Raw genomic sequence first — 14220 nt, forward strand, 5'->3', positions numbered from 1 at the left:
ACCTGTACAAACTTAGTGATTAGAAGTCCCAGTCAATGAACTCTGTGGTATGGAATATCGTGCTTTTGTATATTAATGATGTTTAAGGTAAAATTAAAGATGAAAAATAGATACATTCAAATAAGAGCCATACAACAAATACAGCGTGATCCACTTCATATTTCCAAGATTTTAATATATTGGCAAATTAATATAAACTTAAATTCATAAAAGGTAATTTTTCAGGTACGGGGTGTTAGTTTCAATATTTTTCATTTCATCGTACTAGCTCTTACAGTTCTTAAGATATTTAGTTCTGAATATGTGCGTAATTAATAAAATAAATAGTGTCGATAATAAGTAACTTTCAAACGTGTTGTTGGTTTTATTAAAAAACTCTAACACCCTGTATCTTAAAAATGAAATTGTTAAAGGCTATATACGGGATGAAAGATTATGAGAAAAACTGCAATTATTTTAATATAATCTATCGTTAATGTGGAGATTGATATAAAATCTCTATTTGAGACCGTTTTAAAATTAAAAAAAAAAACGAAATAAAAAAATAGGTATTAAAGTTTTTGAAACAATTTTCATTTTCGATTTTGTTTAGAAGTATAACATGCAGTCTTCTTAGTGTAGAAGAGTAAAAAGGGAGGTGATTAACATATTGGATATGGTATTATATAGTACCCAATTGAACACAATCTAGTATACGCCTTTATGTAAAAACTAGTTGTACCGGGATATATTAACGAGAACTAGGCTTCTTATGAGCAGTTTTCCAATTTTGAATAAGTGAGTAATAATAAATATTTAAAGTATTCCTGTATATATTCGATATTTCAAATAGGTTTAGTTGAGAAAGCCTTTATTGGGGTTAGGTACGTACGTGAAAATGAGTTTTAACGCATTTTCTTTGTCTAAACAAAAAACGTCAAATCTAGTTTAACAATAATTTATTAACAAAAATTTTAAAAAATAATAAGCGCTTTGGCTTTTTAGTCATTTTACGAAACTACTAATGCGAATGTAGCACTGCGATTCTTTAGCTGGAAAATAGAAAAACATGCACAAAGGAGATTTTGAGTGAAAAATTTATACTTACTAGTAATCGTAATACCCTCCATATCCGTAACCGCTTCCGTAACCGCCTCCGTAACCGCCACCGTAGCCGTAACCGCTTTCGTAACCATGGTTATAATGGTGGACTACTCTAACGCTCGGACCATAACCGTAATGTCCATATCCTCCGCCACTGGAAGAGGAAATATAGTGTTATCTATAATTTACAAATTTAATTAAAGTTTAAATCAATCCCACTGGTACCATCTTTTTATAAAACCAATTACCGTCTTATATTAATGCATAGAATAACAACAGTTGGTGAATAGGGCTTTATGTACGTACATACTCTTAGGCACTATTTGTGTAAAATTAAAGGCCCAATAGCTTATCGGGCAGGTAAAAAAAATCGATGCAAAACTTATTAATTTTGTCATTAAAAATTATATACTCACTAACTTCCTCCAATTGCACCTCCAATAATGGCCCCCTTAGCCACGCCAACCCCCAAAGCCCCGGCTCCCAAAGCTCCAGCCCCTAACAGACCGGCTCCTAATACTCCAGCGCCAAGAGCTGAAGCACCGACAAGGGAAGCTCCTCCAAGTCCTAAAGCGGTGGCAGCCACAATGGGACTCCTTTTGTCCCGAACCACTTCGGATTCTTGGGGACTGTAGATCGAGGCGGCACTGACGATGTAGATAGCACAAGCAAAAGCAACAAGGGTTAAGATTTTCATTTTGGCTTTTGATATTCTTCTGATTGATCTAAATAATCTGCTGATACTGATTTTACTGGGCGAGGCGATTACCTTTTATATAGCCAAGAAGTCTGCGAAATTTATCTTGAAAATACTGTCTGCCATGCGAAGGTCGACCTAATTAACATAGTCGTTGGATGTGTGTGATATTTTTTTCCGGTAATTTTTTGATTTACCTACACTGGAGAGATTTAATGACACTTTGGTTTATTAAGAAAATGTTGTTAACTACTAGTGTTACTTTCTAGAATAATTGCAGTTCACCAGAAGTAAAATTAAACATAATTACATTTTTATAAATTTATTAAAGTTAAGGTCTATTTTACCTAAATTTATCACTAATTTAATATTCCTGTTAATAAGACTATTACTATTTAAAACGACTTTTTAAAACAATTATGTCTTCGGAAAAACATGACATAAAAATTAATGAGTTAACATAAGAATAGCACAACGATTATCTCATTATGAAACAGGTTCGGGACATCTGGACCTGACGACAACTCTGATCGTCACTAAATATGGAAATTAAGACCCAACTAAATTCGCTAAGACATTCGGATCTAATTTTCGCTTTATTTTCTATTAATTTTCTATAGGATTCTACATTGAACCTACTGTGAAACAATATAGGCTGCAGACGTAACAAGGCCTCGACTTTCAGCCCTAATTTATGCATACACGATGTAGCCATCCCAAAGGCTCCATCGAACATTTTCGTATCAAAACCTCTTTCAGAACCTTGGCGAAATCGATTTTTTCTTTCCGACCTTCCACGTGATTAATATGATCTGAAGAATGATGTCCATTTCTTTGATATATGTTACAAGGTGACATTGTAACCCAATTGATAAAGTTGGTTATCAGATTATTTATATTAGACGCAGGTAATTAAACAAAAATAAGTGGTATTAGGTTCACATGACATTGGAGCATATTGTGCAGAGCTGTATATTAATTTTGTTGTCCAAATAGCAGAGAATGGAACCAAATATGAAAACGATTAAATTGGGACAAACTTGCGTACTTTTATGTCGAACAAAATTACATTTTATAATTTAGAAAATTCCGACTGAATCCGGAAATAATTGGGAAAAACCTTTATCTATGCCATTGCTTTTAATAATATATTATGCCCTCCAGTGTCCTTGATTTGAATCACATTTTACCGATAAATAACAGAAAAAAATAAAGGGCATGTCAAGACGTTAAAAGTGCAAAGTCATGAAATTTTTAAATCTTTTATCTAAATTATCGAAAAATTCGTTGCGGTGCTTAGAGACTGACTACACCACAATACTTTTCTACAAGGACGTACCAAAATTACAACTAGACGGAAACTTATAAAATAACAAAACAAATTTCAAATACTGAAAAACTAGTTACGGCCCCTAAATAGATATCAGTTACACCACTGTCTTTAATTGGATGTTCCTAAGTGTTCTCTATTTGGATCGCAAATAAAAAAAGGTAGCGTCTTAAGATTTCAAGAAAGAAGCATTCGTTATATTGCCATTTTTCATATGTTTAGCATCGATATCTCAAAAATGTTTAAACTAATTAGCATCAAAATACATTAAATTAATCGTCTCGATGAGGTATACATACTGGGCTAAACGAGAGCCCTAAATAAAATTTATATCTTTTCAATAAGTAACATTTAAAAAATCCGCTAACACACGCGAATTAATTTTGAGTTGTACGTATTTTTTTGGAAATAAAATGAAATATTTCTTTTCAATCCCTTAGCTGCAACCCTATCTAACTTTTTTTTATGGAAACATATGTTGTGTGTGGGTTCGCTCAAAAGCCCATGAGAAATGAAATATTACCATACTCTTCTTCTTTCTTTTAGTTATAAGGTTATTAGGAAATAAATAAAAAACTCTTTTAAAAGCAAAAAAAATTATGAATACCTTCTTTGTTCTATCTATAGGTTATTTAACGTAGCAGATGCTGAAAATGTTCTCCATCCTCTACTTTGCATGTTCCCAAGTGAAGGTAAAACTCAACAAAAATTTAATATCGATATGTTGTCTTTAATTCTGAATGAGTTTTTATTTTACAACGATAAAATAAATAAACAAGCAACGTACTGTTCAGCATATCAAGATGTAATTCAAAGGGCGAAAAAAATTGTTCCATTTTTGTGCCAAGTTTATTGCCTCGATAAACAATAATTTTTTTTATTTCGTTTTGAAGCATATCAATATTAATTTTTATTGGGGTTTACCATCGTCTGGGAGCAAGTCCAGTAGAGGGTGGAGGACATTTTCAGCATCTACTACGTTAAATAATCTGTAGATAAGATTAAAATATTCATCCTTTCGTTTGTTTTTAAAAGAATTTTACATTTATTTCTACATAATCAGATAACTAAAAAAAAGAAGGGTATGTTAAGATTTAATTTTTCTTAACGAACCCACACACGATATGTTTCTATAAAAAAAAAGTTAATAGGGTTGCAGCTAAAAGATTAAACAGAAATACTTCATTTTATTGCCAGAAAAATGCAAAATTAATTAACGATTTACAGCGTTTTTTTTTAAGCCACTCGTTCAAAAGATACCACTTTCATTCTAAACTTTCGCCTAACCCTAAATAAGGTTACATAACCCGAGGTTATAATGCAAAAGAAAAACAACACTTTTCTAATATTTTTGAAATTTGAAATTATGGATAATTTACTGTTTGTTAATAATATAAAACGAGATCTGAAATCCTAAAAATCTGACGAAAAAATTAATCTGAAGAAGGTGATCATCCGGTTTCTTTAGCCATTGCTGTATCTGCATATCTAATACGGAAGACAAACTTTAATGCTAAAATGTCCAAAATTAACAAGTGTACTTCTATGCTAATTTCGTATGCAGTAGCCGCAGTATGTAGTTACATCTTTATAAGAGAAGTATACCTATTCCCAAAGCAAGGCTGAACTTAAGGCTATGGATTAGATTACTCCACCACTTTTTTATACTCGAAATTCTATTTGTTACATGTTATTAAAATTCTTAAGTGATTAAATTTTATTGAAAGTTCAAGCGATTCTGAATATCATAGATTTTAATGAGAAAACATCAAATGGAGTTTATTAACTAAATGTTAACCTTTTTTTAATTTGGATTTACACCAATGCATATCACTATATTTTTGAAAGATATCCATCTTCACGTTTTCTATAGCTCATTCCGAAAACCTTGAAGTTAAAAATATCAAATTCGAAGTAGGTATAAAATTTAATCCCACTAAAACCGGCTCGATGAGATATTTGCAAGAAAACCAGTATGGTACTTACAAATTAGCGAATGAAAATCCCATCCTCATGCACCTACGTTATTAATTTCCACAAATTCTGTAAACCCAAAATAATTAGCATGGAGATACCGACAAAATTTTTATTTTAGCTTGTTATAGGAAATAAGTGTTTATTTAATTCTACTTATTCGTCATACAGGTTGGGTTGTAAATACCTGGTACTTCCCGAAGTTTTAATGTGTAAAACAAATACGTACTCGTCTCTTTGGTGGGGACCGGTTTCATTAATATTTTCTACATCCACTTACGTATATAATGGATTTGACAAAGATTTTATTACCAAAACATCTAAAATGGATTACAAGTGTGCTAGTTTTGTAGTTTTATGTGCCATTTTGGCTGTATGCAGTGCAGTTACTTATCAATGTAAGTGCTTTAAAGACGAACATTCTTATTTGTACAAAAAACACAATTGCCCAATGTATAAAAAAAAATATTTCAGTAGATGCCTACAAATTTTAGCAAAAAATATCTTACTATATACCTGTCTAAACACTAAAACATATAAAGAAATTTGTTGTTTAATATATAAGACATGCCTGGGATCGAATATGAGGGAGAAATCTTTGTTCCTCTGAGTGCAATCTCAAATGTCAGGGTCTCTCGTGCTGCTGATCCTAGACATCACGGGCAAGGTAAAGATGTAGCGCAATCTCAAGCAAATGCTGCTGCTGAGAGCTTTAGGGGAAGTGCAAATGCTGCAGCGTCAGCTCAGGGTAGTATTCACTCCACTACACTGTTCCTATTTTAATGAAAAATTTCTAGCAGGAGGGTTTTCGTTCCCTAATGAAGGTGGGAATTTAGGACATCGGGTTGGAGGATACAACCGAAATCGAGGATATGGGGAACGCAATAACGGTTTTGGAGGAGGGCCGTGTAAGTTTTAAATGACTAATTTTTACCGGATTTAAGAGATTGAAAAATAGTTCGAGATGGGGTTCGGCCGAACGCCGAAGTATTTAATAATGGACCTACTCCTTTCGGAGGAGGTGCCCAGGTCGGAGGATTTAATGCAAGACGTCCCCCTTTTAGTGGAGGCTTTGGAGGAGGTACTCGATCAGACGCAGGTGCCAATGCCATAACTGGAGGTTTCAATGGAGGCCACCGTTCAGGTAAGCAGGCTCACCAAACCCCGAACCAAATGAACACACATAAGCCTTCTTAGGTGGTGGGGGCTCTCAACCAAATGCGGATGCTAATGCTGTGGCTGGAAATGGTGTTAGACGCTTACCTCAAGGAAGTTTTAATGGATTGGTACCGGGGGGTACCTCTGCAGGGGCATCTGGAGGGAGTAGTGCGGATGCTAACGCCCAAACCCAAACATTTGTAGGAAATGGATTTACTGCAACTTCTTCTTCGGCTAGCAGTTCTAGTAGAAGTGATGGTTTCGGAAGGAGTGCCAATAGTGTAGCTAATGCAAATGCTGTGGCTTTGGGATAAAAAATATTTTTTTGATTTGAATAAAACATAATTTTTCAAAAGTGCCGTTTATTTCCTGATTGTAACTGAAACAATACATACATATTCCGTAAATTATTTATTAACAAAAACGCCCATTCGTAAATTTACATAATACTATCAAAGACTACAGTCTCTATACACTTTGTGGACATTGTTTTTTTTTTTATACAAAACGGCCCGATTCAATGCCTTTAGAATTACTATATACAAGAATTAAAAAAAAAAGGAAAATATCAGTTGTACGTCTTGTCTTTATATAAAGAAATAAAGTTTTCTGAAGCGTATTAATACATACTAAAAACTACATAATATACCAGGTGACGATAATTTGGTTTAAAAAAAAGATAAATACATATAAATTCTGAACAAATATTGGCGAAAACTGAAAAAAAAAAACGAAGTTTGATCTCTAATTTTCCAAAATTTCGTCTAAGGTGTTTCTGAACTTTCAGAAAAAAATTAAAACCTAGTGAGTTTGAAACATCCAAGACGATAATTATATCGGGATAATTTTTACTAGGCCTGTAGCTACAACTTAGCTGGACACAGTGCATAATGGAACATTTTTAATTCAATCTCCCTTCGTAATTTGAGACACACAGAAAGGTTTAAAGTGATCGTGCCAACGGAAAACTTATCATAAGATTTGAAAAAGGTCTGAATCCAAATTTCTACCTCAATAAAAGTTAATACTTATGCTTGTGTCTATGTTTTCTGGAATTGGAGCTTGTTGAATCAGGAGAGTAATACCTCGACCTTGACGAACTTCTGCTTCTTCTCCTAGGAGAAGGGGATCTGCCTCTTGCATGCTTGGAACTTCTGACCGGTGACGGTGAAGAATACCTATGACGACTTGTACTATGCGGAGGGGAATATTTACTTGTGGAAGTAATAGGGGAAGCTGAGTCTCTGCGCTTGCGAGAGGAGCGAGTGGAGGGGGGAGGAGATGCGCGGCGGGAACGTGAGGGTGAGGGACTGTTCCTTGAACTGCGTTTCCTTGTGAGAGATCGGCTTTTGGACCTGGTTTGTTGGTAGAAAATTGTCATAATATCGTTGCTCGAAGGGGAACAATAAATAAGTAATTTCAAAGTTTTCTTAAATTTTCTTCAATTGTCGATGATCATCACATCTATGGGGATAAATGTGGGATATGATGATTTGGCAAACAAAATTTGAGATTTTTTCATAAAGCGCACTTAGGAATAATTTCTAAACAAATTACGGTTTGTTCTAGAAAAATAAATAAAAAGCGCTGTTAAAGGTATTTGCAGCCGTAGAAGAACGACAAGTTGCAAAATCCCCATTGTGTTGATGTGTGGAGATATTTATCAAAATGAGATTTTAAGATATTTTTGAGATTTTTTTATTTCAAGGTAACAAAGTATGACTTTCTTAATTCCCATATAACTTAAATTTGATACTTGTCGCTTTGGACGAGTCTGCTTGTTTTCGTATATTAAACATTGGAGTTTTATAAGTTTTTTTTTTTAACTGTAAATGCGAAATTCTAAATGTAATAAATGATATGTATGACAAATTCTTTGAAATAAAACAACACTTATCGCATCTAGAATTGTCAAAAACCTCGAAATTCTACTAGAAAAAATACTTATATCTAGAAGGTTACCTGTGTCTCGACGTGGAACCACTTGAAGAGCTGCGAGCATGTTTTTTACTTTTTCTAGAGGTACTATAAAAATCAGTAAACGATGAGCTTAATAAATGTAACGCACCAAAGCACAATAAATTGAGAAATAAAAATCAAATCATACGTGAATGACAGTCACTTGAACGTAAACTTCACAGCCATTTTTTTTTTTTTGGTTATAGAAATGTCGCAAATCGAAAATCATCGGCTATCACATGTACTTACTGTTCCTTGTAGAATTCATCATCAGACACGTTCTCGGTGCGCCTCTCACTTTTGTCATAGTCCCTTTTATGTTTCTCAGGCTTAGGAGTTTTATCCCCCTTCGATTCTTTCTTGGACTCTTTTTCTGACTTCCTTAAAAGCTTCCTTCGGTAGTGCTCCACTTGCTGCGACACTGTCCATCCAACTTTCAAAGTTCTTTGCCCTGATTCTAACTCGTCTTGGTACTGTACGGCTTTCACCTCGATTTCCCGCAATTTCATTCGCTTTTCTTCAGACATGTTCCTATAAAACACTCACTCATTTAATGTTCTTGGTTTTAAAACCCAACCAACCTAGTATCACTATAATCAACAGAAGAATCTTGGTCATTGGCATTAGGACTACTGTCCTTGCTATTATCTTGGCTCGCTTCCAGCATATCCCATTTACTTGTTGTCATGGCTTGAGCTTCTACCTCAGTGGGATCCACAGTTTCCCATTTTGATTTTATGAATCCAGAACTAAACGTCTTTTCGTCATTTAATCCTTCGTCTTTAATTTCTTCTCCTAAATCTTGTTTTTAAGACAAAAACATTTGACTATGACAGGTTTTTTTACCATCTATATCTTCATCTTCTTCAGGTGAGCTGTTATAGTGACTTAAGGCATTTTTTAGCAAGGCAGCTCCATCTATGGGTATTCCATCATCATCTGACGTTTTATCCAATGGGTTCCCATCAATATCATCTTCTTTTTCAGGCGTTTCTGCCACCTGAACCAAATCAAATAAAATAATAGGCAATGCAAATATATTATGAGCCGTAACAAATAAGTAGTTTGGAGCGATCTATGATTTTTATTTAAAAAATGTATAATTATACATACTATAAACAGAAATAGGCTTACCAGCGACAATTATCGAAAATAAGAGAGCTAATTTTGATCAATAACTACAAATGCCAAAGAAGTTATTTACAAGAAATTTACGCACGATGTAATTCAGTATCAAGCACAAATGCATTTGTAGAATGTTACCAGCAGTAAATACATAGGTCTGAATGTAAATATGGATAATTAAAGTGGCAGAAACAAATTAAGATAATTCGCTTTTTCTTCTTAAATTTTCAGTACACACATTGACTTTTTATGTTTTTAGACATTTTCAATTAATGGGTTAAATTTAATGTAATTTATTATTTTCAGGACTCCTTAAAATCGAAATATGCCCATTCGAACATTAAGTTGCGCGCAAAAAATATTTTATAAATTGAATTATAATATTGAGAGTGCAATAGATTAAACGTTATCAAAACCATTATCACACTACGGTTTAAAATATGTTATACAACAATAATGTTTAAGTGGATTTCCAAGTCTTGAAATGGTATCAAATTGAAAGAATTTTTTTAATGAAAATTAAAGATCGTCTAAACACTTTATTTTTAGGACTCCTGCGTATTTCTTACCCCTTCCAAACCCAAAAATAAATTATGCAGCTTCACCATAAAATCTGAGGTATAAATTCCAGTGTCTTCCCAAGACTTCAATACTCTAAGCACTCGCACTCGGAAGCCTTCTGCTTGCAGCCTGCTCTCCATTCCATCATAAGTCTTCTTAACTTCCGTGATAATTTCTATAAGTCTGATTTGGAAAACTTTGCGATAATTTGAGGCTTTGTTCACTTTAACGCCGCAGTTATTTAAGATGTCCGAGACTAAATAAAGCCGGGCAATCTTTTTTGTAATCAGCGTTGAATCATTTGAAAGTGATTCTGAGATACACTCTACAATTTCTTCTGCTGCCTCTGCATGGTCAATGCAATAAACCATTATTTCTCCGATTTTCTTTTTTTCAGGAGTTAAGTTGCGAAGAAGATCTTCTAATCTATCTCTTTGTCTGAAAGTATATTTTTCAGTGGAAGTCAATCATGACAGTTGCAATACCAACCCTTTGGATAAAGCTCCCTTTGATGCGTCACGTAAAATATCATCGTCAATAACGAGATCGTCGGGCATTCCAGATGTATAGGAGTGCATAACTGGTGGTTTCCAAACTGACCCGCCTGAGTTGAGAAAAAAATGCAGAATTGCTTTTTAATAATCATATAAGAAGTTTACAAATTAAACTCATGTTTGCAGACTGATAAAGGACTTATGTGGGGGGACGACAAGTTCCAAAAATTTCTCCCATAACGAGGCGATATTAAAGGAAAATTGGCAACAATTTTAGGCCTTCGCCGAACAGAAAATAAAAAGGCCCTTTCTTCGTGAGCACAGATAAAAAGATATTCTATATAGAGCTTCGGTATTTGAAAATAAGTTATTAAATTAAAAAATAGGAGATCACAAGTTAATATCCAATATGTAAGTTTTTCAGATAGGACTTTACTGGTCTTATTTAGTAACAATTAACGGGTTATGTTATACATAGTGTTCATCTCTAACATCTTAATAATCTGATAAGACAATATAATAAAAGTGCTATTCAAGACTACTGTAAATTGCACCAGTCGACTATAAAAGGAAAGAAATGCCCTGAATTCAACAGGATCACATAATAAATGAATATAGGTCAGTTGGTACTATTGAGGCAGAAAAAGGAGATCCTATAACAAAATAGTGGGCAAGATATAGCCTACAATGTGAAATAAAAGAGTTTTGTACATATGTGTGTTACATATTTAGGTTTCCTAAAATCAAATTTATTACTATGCGAGGACGGACTTCATCCTACAGAGGAAATTATTTATACTCAACTTTGGTGAATTTAAAAAGTAAAAACTTCTCTCTCTATTTAAGATAAACTTACCATGAAACATCCTGAATTCTTTTGCCTTCCATTCCTTTTGGGCATCTCCATGCAGTATTGAGTACATCTTCCATCTATAGTAAATATGAGCAGGGCTTTGATTTTCAAAAAGAAACCTTGAAATACCAAACAAATAGAATCAACAACGCCTCTTCTATTATTTGTGTTTACTTAAACTGAGGATTATGTAGCTCTCTGTTCATAATCATTGCTTCAAACATTGGCCCTTCCCGCACTACAAACTCTACCATTCGATGTATTAGCATAAGCAAATTTTTGTCATTGGGAATCACAACTTTTATTACTGCCCTCTTCAGTATTGCATCCAATTCCTCATCTGATTTTGGTAAAACATCTTTATCTTCTGAAGCTGGTTGGGCATTGAATGGGAGCCCTTGAATTTATTTTAAGTAATAATATAAATTTTGGAATTGGCTACGTCTGTCTGTACCTGATGGAGGAGGCGGTTGGCTGACTTCCATGAGAACTGGAGGAATATAAATTGGGTGTGGAGGAATAATTACTGCCTTGCCCCAACCCAATTTCATTTCATAGCCAAATACATCTTTTCCATTTAAATTTCTTAAAGCTCTTTCACCATCTCTGCGTGACATATAAGCCACAAAACCGCAATTTCTACCGCGCGCTTTTTCTTCATCAGATCTAGGCCACATTATCTTTATGCTTGCCAAAGGGCCGTATCTTCCAAATATTTCCATTAACTGTGGTTCAGTCAACTAAAAACATTAAGACAAATTTTAAAACAAATACCAAATAAATGGACTAGAAACACCTACTTTTGGATTAAGATTTCCTAAGTAAATATTTGTAGTATTTGGGTCTCCATTATCAAAAGAACCCATATCCCCCCTCATAAATAAATCCAACTCGTTTTCTATAGGGGTTTTAATATGGGTTTTGTATTTATGTCTCTCTTCTCTCTCTTCTTGAATTCTAATTTCCCCAGATAAATAAATTTATAAAATATTAAAGATTTGTGTTATGAGTTGTTACTTACTGTTTCAATTCCTCCATAAAAGACTCTAAATTACTTTTACCACTTTTCCTAGATTTTCCTAATCTTTCAGGTTTCTTTTCATTAATAAGCATGTTTGCATATGCCTGAGCTCTTTCAGCAGAAGTCATAGATTCTTCTTTTACCTGCAACTTTGATGTAGGTTTATAGAGCTTTCCTTTATCTTTAGTGTCTTCCTCTGAAAAATATGATTTGATGCAGGTGGGAGGTATACAGTAATATAAAAAAACTTATTTTGCCTTTAAATCTATTATCATAGTTGATATTTTCTCACTTTTTTAAATTTAAATTATTTTCCAATCTAAATCACCCAATATAATTCATAATTTGAATTAAAGACATTGGACAAAAGTAAGTTTTTAAAATTACAATTTCTTTTTGTGATTATTCCATTTATAAAACAGCAAACTTTCAGTTATGAACTTATCAGGAAGACAGAAACCCTAATCTTATATTTACAATATTTTTTATAATGTACTAATAAAAATTAAAATTCATATAAAATGAACCTTTGTCATTGAGAGTTAAAATTCCAGTCTATTCCAAACTTAAAAAAATAAATGAGATGTATTGTCAGTAAAATGTAAACATAAAAAAGCAAAAAACAATTTTGATATAAAATGCCTTACAGAGTTATTATTTGTTCCTTCCTTTTAACTTACACTTTTTTTCTACACATATTTGTTATAGGCAGACACCACCATAATTATGAGCATGTAAAATTCTTTGTAACATATAAAAATAACAAAGTTTCTAAACATTTTTGCTACAACTCAGCACCAAAATTAACTTACTCCTAGCTCCAGCATCATAAGTGCCTGCTTTAATCCAAACCTTACTGCTTCCATTCAAAGGGGCATCTTGGAAAGTTTCTACAAATTCTTGGAAAACCTGAGAAAAAATGCTTAGTCAACAATTTTTTTACAGAGAATTTGTTAGAAATTTAAGTAAGGACATGTATATGGCGACACCTCTACAGTTATATAAGATTTAGGAAAATTAATAATAAATAACTTAACATTTTTCTGAAAACTTTTTCATTTTGACATAAAGCTATACTTCAGTTATTATAGAAGATAGAACAAAAGTTCATATGACAATACTTTAAAAGATTTTCAATTTAAATTCAGTACCTTACTTGAAAATTTTCAATGAATAATGCCTTTTTGCCTTCTGATTTAAAGTTGTTTCTATATAATATATATTATTTAATATTTTGAATTGCCTTGACAATAGCTTTTAAAAAAGCAAATACATTTTTTGAAAAAATCAGCAATTTGTAAAACTGGAATAAGCCACATAGTAAAATTTATACAAAAACTGAACTAACATGTGCCGCAGCCTTCTCTTCTTCCCGTTTCCTCTGCTCCTCAAGTTCCCGTTTCGAAAGGCCCCTTTTTCCCATAGTACCAATAGAGAAGGCCTTTAGCTTTTGCTCTGGTATACTATTCTGTTTGGAAGGAAACTCATTAGTAGAATGCTGTATTGCAATCGCAAATGGTTTTGTTACCTTGACTTTTTCAGCCATTCTTGCTGAATTATAGTCTCAATATCACAACAAAGAGTGCAGAATTTTGTAAAATGTGAGAAAAGGTGATAACCCAACGAAGATTTATTATATTATACTAATTACACACAATTTTCTCCATTCTTAAAAATATTGCAAAGTTCAATAATGATAATGACAAGGCAATATTGACTATTGACAATTGGACAGACAACAAAAGAACTAGGAAAGTCAGAATATCGAGACAGTCTGAAGTATTTTTCTGTCCTTGTCTTAATTATGCCTAAAAAGGAATAAAACCATAGCCTAGTGACTAGCTAATGGCTTATTAATCGAACACAGTAACATATCAGTGAAAAAAAGAAAGGCAACAGCGCATATTTAATATATTTTCTACATGTTTTGTCGTTGTTTAAATTTAAAAATTAGTAAATATCGAT

The 14220-nt window shown here is 33.1% G+C and overlaps 3 protein-coding genes across 4 annotated transcripts; 1 reads left to right on the forward strand and 2 right to left on the reverse strand.

The window, feature by feature from the left end:
* Window positions 1–921: 921 nt before the first annotated feature.
* On the reverse strand, window positions 922–1847 carry LOC136348499 (peroxisomal membrane protein PEX13-like). The gene is made up of 3 exons (XM_066299378.1): window positions 1500–1847; window positions 1088–1237; window positions 922–1031 (listed from the first exon to the last, which is right to left on the reverse strand). The coding sequence occupies exons 1-3, from the start codon at window positions 1778–1780 to the stop codon at window positions 1028–1030; spliced, it is 435 nt and encodes a 144-aa protein (XP_066155475.1). The 5' UTR covers window positions 1781–1847; the 3' UTR covers window positions 922–1027.
* A 3273-nt stretch (window positions 1848–5120) lies between these two features.
* Window positions 5121–6597, forward strand: LOC136348497 (uncharacterized). 2 transcript variants are annotated; one of them, XM_066299376.1, is made up of 5 exons: window positions 5121–5482; window positions 5650–5832; window positions 5885–5992; window positions 6043–6228; window positions 6282–6597. In XM_066299376.1, the coding sequence occupies exons 1-5, from the start codon at window positions 5293–5295 to the stop codon at window positions 6554–6556; spliced, it is 942 nt and encodes a 313-aa protein (XP_066155473.1). In that variant the 5' UTR covers window positions 5121–5292; the 3' UTR covers window positions 6557–6597. The 2 variants fall into 2 exon arrangements, with proteins under 2 accessions (XP_066155473.1, XP_066155472.1); XM_066299375.1 differs by having other exon boundaries at window positions 5142–5482; window positions 5882–5992.
* A 41-nt stretch (window positions 6598–6638) lies between these two features.
* On the reverse strand, window positions 6639–13970 carry LOC136348489 (U2 snRNP-associated SURP motif-containing protein). The gene is made up of 15 exons (XM_066299348.1): window positions 13784–13970; window positions 13604–13723; window positions 13068–13164; window positions 12256–12451; window positions 12035–12191; window positions 11689–11974; window positions 11409–11631; window positions 11238–11353; window positions 10377–10491; window positions 9896–10325; window positions 9048–9201; window positions 8783–8996; window positions 8451–8732; window positions 8205–8267; window positions 6639–7597 (listed from the first exon to the last, which is right to left on the reverse strand). The coding sequence occupies exons 1-15, from the start codon at window positions 13799–13801 to the stop codon at window positions 7264–7266; spliced, it is 2805 nt and encodes a 934-aa protein (XP_066155445.1). The 5' UTR covers window positions 13802–13970; the 3' UTR covers window positions 6639–7263.
* Between the last annotated feature and the right edge of the window lie 250 nt (window positions 13971–14220).

This window comes from Euwallacea fornicatus, chromosome 33, assembly GCF_040115645.1.
Source record: "Euwallacea fornicatus isolate EFF26 chromosome 33, ASM4011564v1, whole genome shotgun sequence".
NCBI classification, from domain to species: Eukaryota; Metazoa; Arthropoda; class Insecta; order Coleoptera; family Curculionidae; genus Euwallacea; species Euwallacea fornicatus.